The following is a 12,128-nucleotide window of genomic DNA, read 5'->3' as shown; positions in this document are numbered from 1 at the left end:
AGAGCCAGGGCTACACAGAAAACAACAAAGAGGAACAATAGATCTCATCGGAGACCAAGATAATTTGCTGTGGTTCCATGTGGCCCCTCTAAACTTCATGGGTTCCAAGTAAGAGTACCAGGAAGAAGGTTTTGTTTTTGCTTTTTTTTTTTTTTTCGAGACAGGGTTTCTCTGTGGCTTTGGAGGCTGTCCTGGAACTAGCTCTTGTAGACCAGGCTGGTCTCGAACTCACAGAGATCTGCCTGGTTCTGCCTCCTGAGTGCTGGGATTAAGGGCGAGCACCACCAACGCCTGGCCCAGTACTTAGGATACAAAGGCAGTGCCCTCGCTGGGGCAGCCTTTGTGCTGTGCTCTTGCCCCTTGAAGACTCAGCAGGAAGGTCCCAGACCTTTGGGCCTGGAGGCTGTGAGGAATGCATTTCCATTCTTTGTAATTCCTCGGTTCAGTTTTCGACCATTACAGCCCAAGCAGACTGACAACACGATTAAGCAGGCAGTGCTGTGCGGCTGACACAGCTGCAGAAACTTCCTGCTGTAGCCAGTGAATGCATTCCCGAGACAGTCTGGAGGCCTGAGGATAGTACAGGTGCAAAGGCCCAAGGTGCCTGCACAGCTGTGGCCTGAGTACCTGAAACAACTTGATTTATTTGCTCAGTCTCACTTCTGTGATGCTTGGCCCGTGTGACCAGTCAGGACATCAGAGCACATGAGCATATGGTAGAGGTTTCCCATATCCTGTCGGACAGGAACTGGGGATCAGGCACAACCTACTAAAGCATGATGGCCTACTTCCTGAAGTTTCTAGAACCTCCCAAAGTAGAACCACTAGCGGGGACCAAGACTTCACTGACATAGTCCATGGGAACAGGGTTCGTGTGTAGGAATCTAATATTCAAACCATGACAGCGTGGAAGGAGTGGGCCCTGCAGGCCTGACTGCTGAGTCTGCAGGCCTGGGCCATGGGAAGCGCTGGATGTCTGCCAGCTCAGGGGAGGATGCAGAGGCAGCGAGAGACATTTGCCAGGCAAGCTCGAGGGGCCCGAACTCAGTGAGGCCTAAAGTTGGCAGTCATCAGGAGGAAGAAGCTATAGTCCGAGTGCCAAGAGGGCTTCAGATGCTGTGGCAGGCTGGGTGGACTGTCCAGAGCCACGCCATCAGGTCCTGGAGACCCGGCATCACTGTCCATTGGGACAGACTCTAGCTGACCTGGCTCTCTGCAACAGCCAGAAGTCATGTCTTGAGGTGGCCTAGATATCTATCGCACAGGTTTCCTGGAGGCTGGAGCGACGGCTCAGCAGTTAAAAGCACTTGTTGCTCTTGCAGAGGACCCAGGTTCGATGTCCAGCATCTGCATACAGCTCACAACCATCTCTAACTCCAGTTCCCGGGGATCCAACACCTTTTTTGGGCCTCCCTGGCCACCAGGCAAGTCCACATTGCACATACATCCATCTAAAACACCCAAATTTTAAACAAACAAGAAAACATGGGTTTTCTCACCCTGGTAATAAGCCAGCTAAGTCCAGAGTAGCAGTTAAGATGCCACAGGGTGGCAGATTTTGGCATAAAGTGTAGGGCATGACGGCCTCTGGCCCCGTTCCCAGTACCAAGAATCTGAGACAGGTGCAAACTGTTTCAAGGACAGCATGACCTCCACACGTGGGACTGCGCAGTTCCCATGGTTTCCAGCAGGTGGCACTCACACACATGGAATCCCTTGCTGTCTTTTTAAACTCAGCAAGTGAAGGAGGGAAAGGAAATCCAAGACAGACTGTGGTGATGGCTGTCCCCTCATTGGAAGCCCCGAGCAGAATTTCCTTGTTGGCTTTTGTCCAGAAAAGCCTCTGCCCAGTTCCTGGACAGCCGTCTATCCGCACTTCTTATACAGGGCTCCCTGCCCTGGTGCCGTTGCTGTGTTATTTATTATTGGTGTGTTTTCTCACAAGCATCTGGTGTGCTAGACTTAGACTAAACACTCTTTGATGAGAACAGTAGCGTTTTTGTTTTTAAGCTTTAATTTTAGCTGGGTGGTGGTGGTGCACACCTTTCATCCCAGCACTCGGGAGGCAGAGGCAGGCGGATCTCTGTGAGTTCGAGGCCAGCCTGGTCTACACAGTGAGCTCTAGGACAGCCATTACCGCCACATAAAGAAACCCTGTCTCGGAAAGAAATTATTTAATTTTTCCCGTATTCATGTCTGTTGACCAGCGTGTGCCTGGTTCCTGGAGGCCAGAGGAGGTGTTGGACACCCTGGAACTGGAGTTAGAGATGGTTGAGAGCCGCATGCGGATGCTGGCAGCTGAGCCTGGGTCCTCTGGAAAAGCAGCGAATGGTCTCGCCTGTGGAAGCATCTCTCTAGCTCTTGGTGAGAACAGTTTTAAATGGGGACCCTTTGTGGAGTTCTGTGGTCCAGACCTGCTACCTGCTTTGTGTGTGTGTGTGTGTGTGTGTGTGTGTGTGTGTGTGTGTGTGTGTGTGTGTGCGTGCGCGCACGTGCGTGCAGGTGTGCTCTGGACACACTGTCCTTGGGAGAGACCAGTTCCTTACACCATGCTCTATGTATAAACACCTGACACCGAGCAGGATTAAATAACCTTCATTGCTGTTTCTGTTACATCTTAATCGACTCCAGATACACACACACACACACACACACACACACACACACTGCTGGTAAACACACCCTGCCCTGCCCAGGGTTCAAGCTGAAGAAACAAACACTCCACCACCCACACCTCCTTTCAGTGCCCGGAGCGCTCGGCGTGTGCCGTACCGCAGCTGTGCCCACAGCTGTCCTAGGTGCTGCCCATCAGGGCCTTCTTGGCCTGGAAGAGAAAGCACGTATTTCCAAGTTAGATATGGCTTAAAAGCAAGACACCGACACATCAAATGCCACATTCTTCCAACACCCTAAAGAACCGCGGGCTGCGGTGTGTGTGGAGGCTCCTGACCGAGCTCACCTAACAGATGCAGCCTGGACCCTGTGACAGAGCCGAGGGTCCGCTAGGGGCTGGGCAGGGGTGGATGAGGAATCGCAGTGGAATTCCTCCACCCGGCTCAGGAGGAGGAGCAGAAGGAGAGGGACCCAGCAGCTTGCCAGCCACACATCTCTGGTCAACCACGGAAAGGGTAGCAGAAGGGACAAGAAAAGTACCCCTGATGACTGAACCAGTCACTGGCTGCTAGGTAAGGCTGGGCTGTAGTAAACTCGGGGAGTTTGGTCCAAGGGGGCCCGGCTGGACCCTCCCACGCCATCACACAGGAAGCTCCGCGAGAAGGCACGCGGGGGCCGGGGTCGGTCGGGTCAGGCGCCCGCTACCCTTTCCCTGGCCCGTGCCTCTCCCTAAAGCACCGGGAAGGAAAAAGCCAAGCGGGGCGGCGCTCCCTCCTTACCGCGGCGGCGAAGCAGCTCCTCAGGGCCTCGAACTCGCGCACGCAAAGGTCCTTGCTCAGGCGGCCTCCGGGGGCGGTGGAGGCCTGCACGCACTTGCCGTACGCCGAAGCCTAAGGGAAGACCCCGCCGGTCAGTGCGGCCTAACCAGCCGCCGCCGCCCTCCCCGCTCCCGGCTACCCTGCAGGTCCGGCTCCGCCCGCTCCCTACCTCAGCCCCGCAGGCCGCCAGATGGTCCGGGAAGGCTCGGAGACGGCTCCGCACGCGCCCCCATACGGCTCCGTTGGTGGACATTAGCGCTTCTCCCAGACCCCCGAGGGCGCTGCCATATTAGGTCCGGCCTCTTCCGGCGCCGATAGACGCGAACATCCGGCCCTTCCGCCCGTACTGTCTCCTGGTTGGTCAGCGTCGCCTGCCTGCTCCTCTGAAACTGGTCCTCGTTCTTGTCCGTCTCTAGCTGGGACTTTGGATTGGCTGGGGGCGTCCCATGTTTTTCGGATGCAGCCTGCCCCCTTCCTGCGGACGATTGGCTGGGGGAAGCCAGAGCCGCGCGATGATTGGAGGGGCGAAGCCTGGCGGAAGCGGGGCAGGCGGAGGGGCTCCTCGGACCATGGCGGCCGCGCCGCCGCTACGGGACCGCTTGAGCTTCCTACACAGGGTGAGTGAAGCTCGCAGGGTCGGCTGACACCCGGCGCCCCGGGGATCTGGCTCTATTAGCGGGGACAGGCTGCCGGCGGCTGCTGGGAGCGAGCGGGCGAGCTTGCTCTACTAGTAGGAGGGTGAGCCCAAGGGCGGCGGGCGATCTCCAGCGGGGCCCGACTCCCCAGGCTTCGTTTCGGGGAAAGATCCTGGAAACTCGAACATCTCAAGGGGACAGGAGGCATCTGGAAGGCCATGGCTACCGGGTGGAGAGGGCGGAGCCTGTTGCCAGCTGTTGAGCGCCCTACGGTTTCTGATTGCGGCTTGAGGGTACCGAGTGGCCCTAGGGACCCATCTTAGGTTTTTAAGAGTCATGCTACAGGTCAGATCTCTAAGGCTGGGGCAAGTTCTTACGTACTAAACTCTGCAGATCCCTTTCTCCAGACCCCCGTCAAGGCACTGTGGACAGCACGGTGAGGCTGTGTGGAGCCCTAGCAGTGTCTGCAGACTTGTCTTAAATATTCCTAAGCCCCACCCGCCCTTTTGCCTGGATACCGAGTGATGAGAAATAGGTGTTTCTAGATTTCAACCAAATAAACACTATACCCTTGCAGTAACAGGCAAGCCGGTAACATAGGCAAAATTCAAGTTAGCCATTCTTGAGCCATGAAACCCTCCAAGCCGAGCAGTTCCGACTCGTTGGGGGTCTGGCACCGCGCCCATCCAATACATGGAAAGCCCTGAGGTTGCTTGATAAATGGGTGTGTTTAAAATATCTTTACACTTACTAATGTAAGAGGCTGGGGCTGAACCTCATCTTGACCTTCTTAGAGAGTAGTCCTCATTGATTTTCCTCTTTCCTGGGGCACCACTGGCTCCTGCCAGAGCAGAGCCTGTTTAAATCTGTGCTTTGTGGCTGCTAGGTGGCTCTGGTCCCTCCTAGGCATTCTCCTGGGCGGGTTTTGTTTGTTTGTTTTTGTTTTTAGCACCAGTGAGCTCGAGGGTTGCTTCTGTTTCGTTTGGTGGTGGGGGAACCTACCCTTTGTAAGATGGAAGCTCACCGTGACCCTCATTCCTCTTCAGCTTCCCATCCTCTTGAAGGGGACCTCAGACGATGACATCCCATGTCCAGGCTACCTGTTTGAAGAGATTGCCAGTATCCTTCTGCACCGTCCCCATTGGTGGGGGGAAGGGTAAACAGTGGGAAGTCTTCTGCCACCCCAGGGGCACAAACAACGTCTTTTTCCCAGTATCCAGATGTGTTTGTGCACTGAAGCTGTAAATCCAGTGTCATAGAGCCCAGGACACCCTAAGAGTCCCAGGGTTGGTGAAACCAAAGCCCGTGGTACTGATCCTCAGGGAGTGTGGCCTGAGGAAGGGTCATGGTCGCAGGAGGGCAAGTTTGTCTAGCCAGTGGGTCCCTGTGTCTGCCCTGCTCCTTCCCTAACCCAAATGACTCTTCAGAAATTTCCCATGAGTCGCTGGGCAGCAGCCAGTGCCTGCTGGAGTACCTGCTGAACCGTCTGGACAGCAGCTCCGGACACGTGAAGCTCAAGGTGTGTCCCTGAGTGGCTGAGGGGCAGGCAGCAGACCAGGCACTCAGCGGTGCCAAGTGTCCTGTACCACAGCCACCAGCCCCCACGAACCTGTCCACTCTCCAGGTGCTGAAGATCTTGCTTTACCTGTGTGGTCATGGCTCTCCCTCCTTCCTGCTTACCCTCAGACGAAACTCTGCTCTCATCCAGGAAGCCACAGGTATATAGGAAGACGCAGGCGTGTCCAGGGCAAGTGGGCTTGGGGTCCTGACGGGATGGGGCTTAGGAACGGAAATGCGTCCGTGCTGGAGGTGCCCACTAAGGATTCTCTGGGGGAGTGGTCCTGGAAGGACGAGGCAGAATGGGCATGTGCGGGGGTGCTGTGGTATTTCCCTGTACGTGCGAGGCCCCGAGCCAGGAAAAGCTTGGGGGTGGCTTAATATATAAGAGAACCTGATTTTCCATGATGGAAGCTTTTTAGCAGAGGGGACCAGCCTAGGATCATACCTGAAAGACCCTGATAGAGACCTGAGGTCTAAACCTCTAGAAGGTTCCTGTTGCAGGTAGGTGAAAGAGAATAGTCCCAAGGAAGCAGTTAGACATAACTCCAGTGTGGGTGGGGGGAGGTGGGGTGGTCTCTGGCAGACACAGTGGCTACCGTGGAGGTAGATGGTGGGCTTGCTACCGTGAGTGGTCAAGAGGGGATGTTATAGGGTCCCCAGGAGGGGGTGGGGGCCGTACTCTTCCAGAGGGCTCATAGGCAGTGACCGGGCTCAGTCCGACCCATCTGACTTTTGCCCTGCAGCCTTCGCAGGCCCCCCCGACCCTCTTCATGGGAACAGCTTGTACCAGAAGGTTCGAGCTGCTGCCCAGGTGAGTCTGGGTCAGGGTCAGAGCGTAGAGCAGAGAGTGGCAGAATGTCCGAGAAGTGTTCTCCTGTCACACAGGACCCAGCTCTGTCCTCCTTGCTGGGCCACAGCCCTGGGGAGGGGCGTCTAAAACAGAGCAGAGCCGGTGGGGATGGGCAGAGCAGCTGGCTCTGGAGGGACCCTGAGCACCCACTTCTTCATTCAGGACCTGGGTAGCACCTTGTTCTCAGACGCTGTGCCACCGCCTCCCTCCCAGCCACCCCAGGCCCTGCCTCCAGCAGGTAATGCCACTTCAGTGACCACCCCCAGGCACCGAGGCTGTCCCTCTTGGTGTCCCTGATGTCTCTGTACCTGTGAGCTGGTCTGGAGGGAGGACCACACTGATGCCAGTGCCCCCCTTTCAGGCATGGGCGCCCAGGCCAGACCTCATGGTGCTCTCCAGGGCTTTGGCTACACCAAGCAGTGGGGCCGGACAGGTAAGGTACAGACAGGGCTCCTGGGTCGGGATATGAAGGGATCGGGGTCAGGCCCCACTGGCGTCTCACTAGCCATCCCCCAACTGTACCTCACGTGGACGGACGCCTTCCTCCCCGGTGTGCTCCCCTGTGTTGTCTCCTCTGCCCAGCTGGAAGGAAGGTGTGACAGGAGTGGCCAGCTCTGCTTGATGGACAGGGAGGAGGAGGCAGACTCAAGTCCAGCTGCTTGAGTGTCCAGGACGCAGGCTGTGACAGGAACACAGAGGGTCACCTTTACAGGTTGTGACAGTGTAGTGATGTGGGTACCTGTGCCATCAGAAGTTTAAGTTTGCTTGTTGAACGCCTGCCTGCACAGCGGCGCATAACGGGGCGAGCACCCTCAGCTGTCCTCGGGGCTGGATACTCGGCTGTGTGCTGCTCCTGCTGCAAACAGGCCTTTGTCAGCTCAGGGGCCTCTGCCTGATGCCTTGACTTGGAAGCTCCTTCTTCAAAGGCAAGGGTGGGGCCCTGACACCTGAGTGGACGACCAAGGACATTGTCACTTGTCACAACCCCCTAAAACACCCCTTGTCCTCAGCTGCTGTAAGCTAAGTGTCCAGACCACAATGCCCGGGATTTACAGTAGCAGCTCTGCTACCTGCAACAGTGTCTTTACCTCCCTGGATCTGAGCGGGCAGCAGCCTTGGTCCCATCCTGGAGAGTGTGGCTGGAGGTAGGGGACGTGGGCTAGGATGCTGGCACCACCTCTTCTACTGATGCCACCTCTCCTGTGTCCAGGTTCTGCAGGCGAATCCTTCCTCTCTACGATCCAGAAGGCTGCAGAGGTAGTGGCTAATGCTGTGCGTCCTGGGCCTGAGAATGCCAGTGCCCAGGGACTCTTGCCACGTGGTGACACCTACCAGCCTGCGGTGACGCCTCCATCGAGCCACACACTCCCCAACCCTGGGAATCTAGTCCTCGGGGCCCGAGGTATGGAGGCCAGGGCTGCCACTCTTGCGGATCTGGGCCATTCCTTCATATCAAGTGTTGGGGCAGGGAAGGGGACACTTTATGGATTTGGAGACAAATGTTGACGCCGCCCTGACTGGCAGGAGCTCCAGGCTTCTAGACCCGGCAGGAAGCATGTGCCCGTGTTGTGTGTCTGGGGTTTGTGGAGCTGCCCTGTAAGCTCAGAACTCAGCCTCTTGTCTCCTAGCCCTGAGTCCCTAAGGGGCTGTCGTGAGGCCCATGGAAAGCCCTATGTCCCTGCCTGCTATTCTGTCTTCCAGCTGTGAGACACCAGCCGGGGCAGGCTGGAGGAGGCTGGGACGAGCTGGACAGTGGTCCTAGTTCCCAGAATTCCTCCTGCACCAGCAACCTGAGCAGGGCCTCGGACTCGGGCAGTCGGTCTGGCAGCGACAGCCACTCTGGAGCCAGCCGTGAGCCAGGCGACCCGACAGAAAGGTGTGTGGATGGGTGGCCACCTGTTCCGGTCAGGGTTCCTATTGCTGGGAAGAGACACCGTGACCACGGCAGATCTCATAAATGAAAACATTTAGCTGGGGTGACTCACAGTTCAGAGTTCCAGTCCCTTATCATGGCGGGACATGACAGCGTGCGGGCAGACGTGGCGCTGGAGAGGTATCTGAGAGTCCTACATCTTGCAGGCAGCAGGAAGGGGTCTGAAACACTGGGTGGAAACTTGAGTATATGTGAGAACTCCAAACCACACTGACACGTTTCCTTCAGCAAGACCACACCGAATAATTCCTCTTCCTTTGGGGACCTTTTTCTTTCAAACCACCACACCACCTCTCCCACGGGGACTGTCAACACCCTCTGACCTCCAGGCCTTACCCTTCTCCAGTGTGGGAGCTTACAGGGTGTTGTCCCACCCATCTACCCGAGACCTTGACATCCTGACTTGGCCGTATCATTTTTGCTTTTTCCAGGGCTGAGGCCATGGCCCCAAATGACTGCCAGCAAGAGCTGAGCCTAGTGAGAACCGTAACACAGGGGTCACGCGTCTTCCTGAGCCGGGAGGAGACCCAGCACTTCATCAAAGAGTGAGTCACCCACCCGCGCCTGCCCCCCCCCCCCCGGAGGCGGGAACCGGCTGTGGCTGCCCCCAATCCCTCACCTGTGTCCCCTCCCTGTGCAGGTGTGGGCTGCTCAACTGTGAGGCTGTGCTGGAGCTGCTCCTCCAGCAGCTGGTCGGGACCAGTGAGTGCGAGCAGATGGTGAGGATGAGCGGGAGGGAGCAGGTGCCGCGAGGGTAAAGCAAAGGCAGCCGGACCTCCGCTGCTCAGGGTCCACCCAGGGAGCCCAGAGGATGGTGCGGACTGGGCAGTTAGGTACCCGCTCCTAATCCAAGGCCAAGACAGAGTAGGGTGGGGCCATACACAGGCCTCTGTATGACCTTCACCCCCCTAGTGAGGAAGGAGCCATGGGGAACCGACTTCTGGCCTCCCCTGCTTCCCGCCCACAGAGGGCACTGTGTGCCATTGCCTCCTTTGGGGCTGCCGACCTCCTGCCTCAGGAACACGTCCTCCTCCTCTGCCGGCAACAGCTGCAGGAACTTGGTGCAGGCAACCCTGGACCTGTGACCAACAAAGCTACCAAGGTGGGCATTGGGCCCTGGGAACAGCAGGGTCTGCCTCAGCTACCCTGGCAGTTTCCTCCTGGCTAGCCGTGCTCCCCTAGCTGGCCATGATCCCTACAGCCTGCTTAGTGGGCGGTGCCCACCTCCCTGGGGCTCTGGCACTGTGGGTGCCTTGGCCTCTTCCCTGCCTGGGCTCCCGGCTACCCATCCTGCCTCTGTGTCTGGCTCTCAACCTTGTGTCCTACGCACACTCTACCTTCTCCAGAGAGTTTCCCTTGGCTGCGGTTCTCCCCCGTCACATCTCCGGGCCTCTCCCTCGTGCCCTTCCTACCTACTTCCTGTTTTCCTCTAGATCCTAAGACACTTTGAAGCCTCCTGTGGACAGCAGCTCCCTGCCCTAAGGCCCTGTGCCCCGCCCAGCCCTGCAGCTGACCTTGTGGGCCCAGCCGATCTGCTGACCAGCCCTGTGCCACCCCCTGGGAACCAGGTCTTCCTCCAGCCTCTTAGCCCCACCACAGCAGCGCCCAGGAATCCTGTGCCTGCTCCATCGCCAGACACCGTTCCCCCTGCTCTGGAGGACGCCAGTGAGGTCACAACCCACCCAGTATGTTCCAGTGAACAGGGGACAGACCTTGAGCAGAGCCCGGAGAACACAGACATCCCTGAGGACAGCTCCAGTCCGTGCCTGTGGAGCCCCAACTCTTTGTTTGAGGGGATGGAGCTGGTGGCTGGCCCCCACCTGCCCTGCCCGAGCTCGCAGGGTCTCCAGCCAGGCTCTCAGAAGGCGACTGCAGAGACTTCAGTTGCAGGGCCATCAGCTTTTGCGTTTTTAAACATGTGACTCTCTGGGCCCAGCTGTTCAGAGTCCCCTGGTCCTCATATTGAGGCCCTCAGGACCTCATGGCCTCCAAGGAGAGGTCCTCGTGTGTCTTCTGGCCCCCTCTGGGCTCTCTTTCACCTAGGAAGCTGTGGTAAGGCAGTCTCTGAGCCAGCGGAGCCCCATGTGGGCCTCCAGTGGTCAGACGAGTCACAGAAAATGTTAGGTCTCTTAGTGGTGAACAGCCAAGGAGGGAGTATGGACAAGAGGGTCAGCGGTGTCCCAGAAGATGTCTGCACACCCATCGCTTCTTGGGAAGTCGACTCTGCCCATGCCCCCAAGATTGGTTCCCTCTTCCTCCTGGCAAGAGCCACATGAACCATTTTGGAGGTCTGTCTGCCCATGGCTGGGGGCCACTGCAGAGGCTTCCTGCTTCATGAAGTAGATCTACAGGGCAATGCTTCCCAGGGCTGTTGGCCACGGCTCCTCCACCTCCACCCCATGCTGCTCCAACTCTAGGGCACTGAACACAGAGGCCAAACACACACACACTGTCTCCCTCTGTCTTTCTCTCTCTCTGTCTCTCTTTCTCTCTCTCTCTGTCTCTGTCTCTCTCTTTCTGTCTCTCTGTCTGTCTCTGTCTCTCTTTCTCTCTCTCTCTTTCTCTCTGTCTCTGTCTGTCTCTGTCTCTCTCTCTTTCTCTCTGTCTCTGTCTCTCTGTCTCTCTCTCTCTCTCTCTCTCTCTCTCTCTCTCTCTCACACACACACACACACACACACACCACACACAGGCTACCTCAGTCCCCATCCTTTGCTAGGTACTGGCAATGGTTATATGGACTTGAATTCCTATGGTAGCAACCGGCAGTAGCAGGACTGCGGGGCTGAGCTTGGGTACCTGCACGTGTAAGGGTTGGAAACATTGACTTGGTTCATAGTTAAGGTTCTGATCTCGGGTCCTTCCGGAGGGAGGTCACAGCAGCTGGGAGCCACAGCCTATTGGGGTCGGCCACTGGGGGATTGTACCTGTGGCCATTTCCAGTGTCAGGTCCTGTAAGACCCTTCCCTGGATGCCCAGTTTGTCACAGTTGTTTTCTGTGACCATGGGAGCCTAGTGAACCTGCCTGTCCATTCCAGAAGAGCCTGTGGAGCTGTGACATGCACTTTTCCAATAAAACCAATGTTTACACAGCCTGTGCTGCTCTGACTGGTTTTTTATTCATCAGGGACACACTTCAGGGACTTCTCCTAATAGGACAGATGTTTTCTCCTTAAGTGTTCGGGGGAACTCCACAGTGGTGTTGCTTTGTCCTCACCTTCAAGGGGTTAGAAGGATATTCTGAAAGGAAGTTGTGGTGACACCACTCCAGGATGAGCAGTGAATGTGGCTGGAGAGGTAGCTTGTTCTGAGGAGTTGTCCTAAACCCCACCAGAGTCTCAGGGTCAGACACAGGACCTTGTGTGTATTAGGCAAGTGCTGTCTGTACAACTGAGCTGTAGTTCCAGTTTTTATGTAGTGATGAGCTGAGACCAATGTTTACAGGAAGTATTTTATGTGCATTGGTGTTTTGCCTGCAGGTTTGTTAGTGTGAGGGAGTCAGATCCCCTAGAACTAGAGTTACAGCAGTTGTGAGCTGCTATGTGGGTGTTGGGAATTGAACCCAGGTCCTCTGGAAGAGCAGCCAGTGCTCTTAACCTCTCTCTGGCCCCTGTTACATCATACAGCTCCAACAGTGTGGCTTTTCCTGGGAGTCTTCCTGTTGACCCTGGGAACAGGAACATTTTCACATAGGTTCAGCTGGTAAATCGGGGTTCTGTTGG

At 56.7% G+C, this 12,128-nt stretch overlaps 2 protein-coding genes across 2 annotated transcripts; one reads left to right on the top strand and one right to left on the bottom strand.

The window, feature by feature from the left end:
* Positions 1-2,579: 2,579 nt before the first annotated feature.
* Positions 2,580-3,743, bottom strand: Ndufaf8 (NADH:ubiquinone oxidoreductase complex assembly factor 8). The gene is made up of 3 exons (XM_005070182.4): positions 3,601-3,743; positions 3,393-3,503; positions 2,580-2,824 (listed from the first exon to the last, which is right to left on the bottom strand). The coding sequence occupies exons 1-3, from the start codon at positions 3,682-3,684 to the stop codon at positions 2,795-2,797; spliced, it is 225 nt and encodes a 74-aa protein (XP_005070239.1). The 5' UTR covers positions 3,685-3,743; the 3' UTR covers positions 2,580-2,794.
* Positions 3,744-3,877: 134 nt separating this feature from the next.
* Tepsin (TEPSIN adaptor related protein complex 4 accessory protein) lies at positions 3,878-10,969 on the top strand. Its single transcript, XM_005069825.4, has 13 exons — positions 3,878-4,048; positions 5,113-5,185; positions 5,494-5,585; positions 5,691-5,784; positions 6,370-6,437; positions 6,639-6,714; positions 6,838-6,909; positions 7,687-7,878; positions 8,178-8,352; positions 8,841-8,954; positions 9,050-9,128; positions 9,377-9,511; positions 9,843-10,969. The coding sequence occupies exons 1-13, from the start codon at positions 3,878-3,880 to the stop codon at positions 10,329-10,331; spliced, it is 1,830 nt and encodes a 609-aa protein (XP_005069882.2). The 3' UTR covers positions 10,332-10,969.
* Positions 10,970-12,128: the final 1,159 nt, after the last annotated feature.

Source organism: Mesocricetus auratus, unplaced genomic scaffold (assembly GCF_017639785.1).
Source record: "Mesocricetus auratus isolate SY011 unplaced genomic scaffold, BCM_Maur_2.0 Super-Scaffold_100007, whole genome shotgun sequence".
In the NCBI taxonomy this organism is placed as follows: domain Eukaryota; kingdom Metazoa; phylum Chordata; class Mammalia; order Rodentia; family Cricetidae; genus Mesocricetus; species Mesocricetus auratus.
This window is presented reverse-complemented; position numbering and strand designations above follow the sequence as displayed.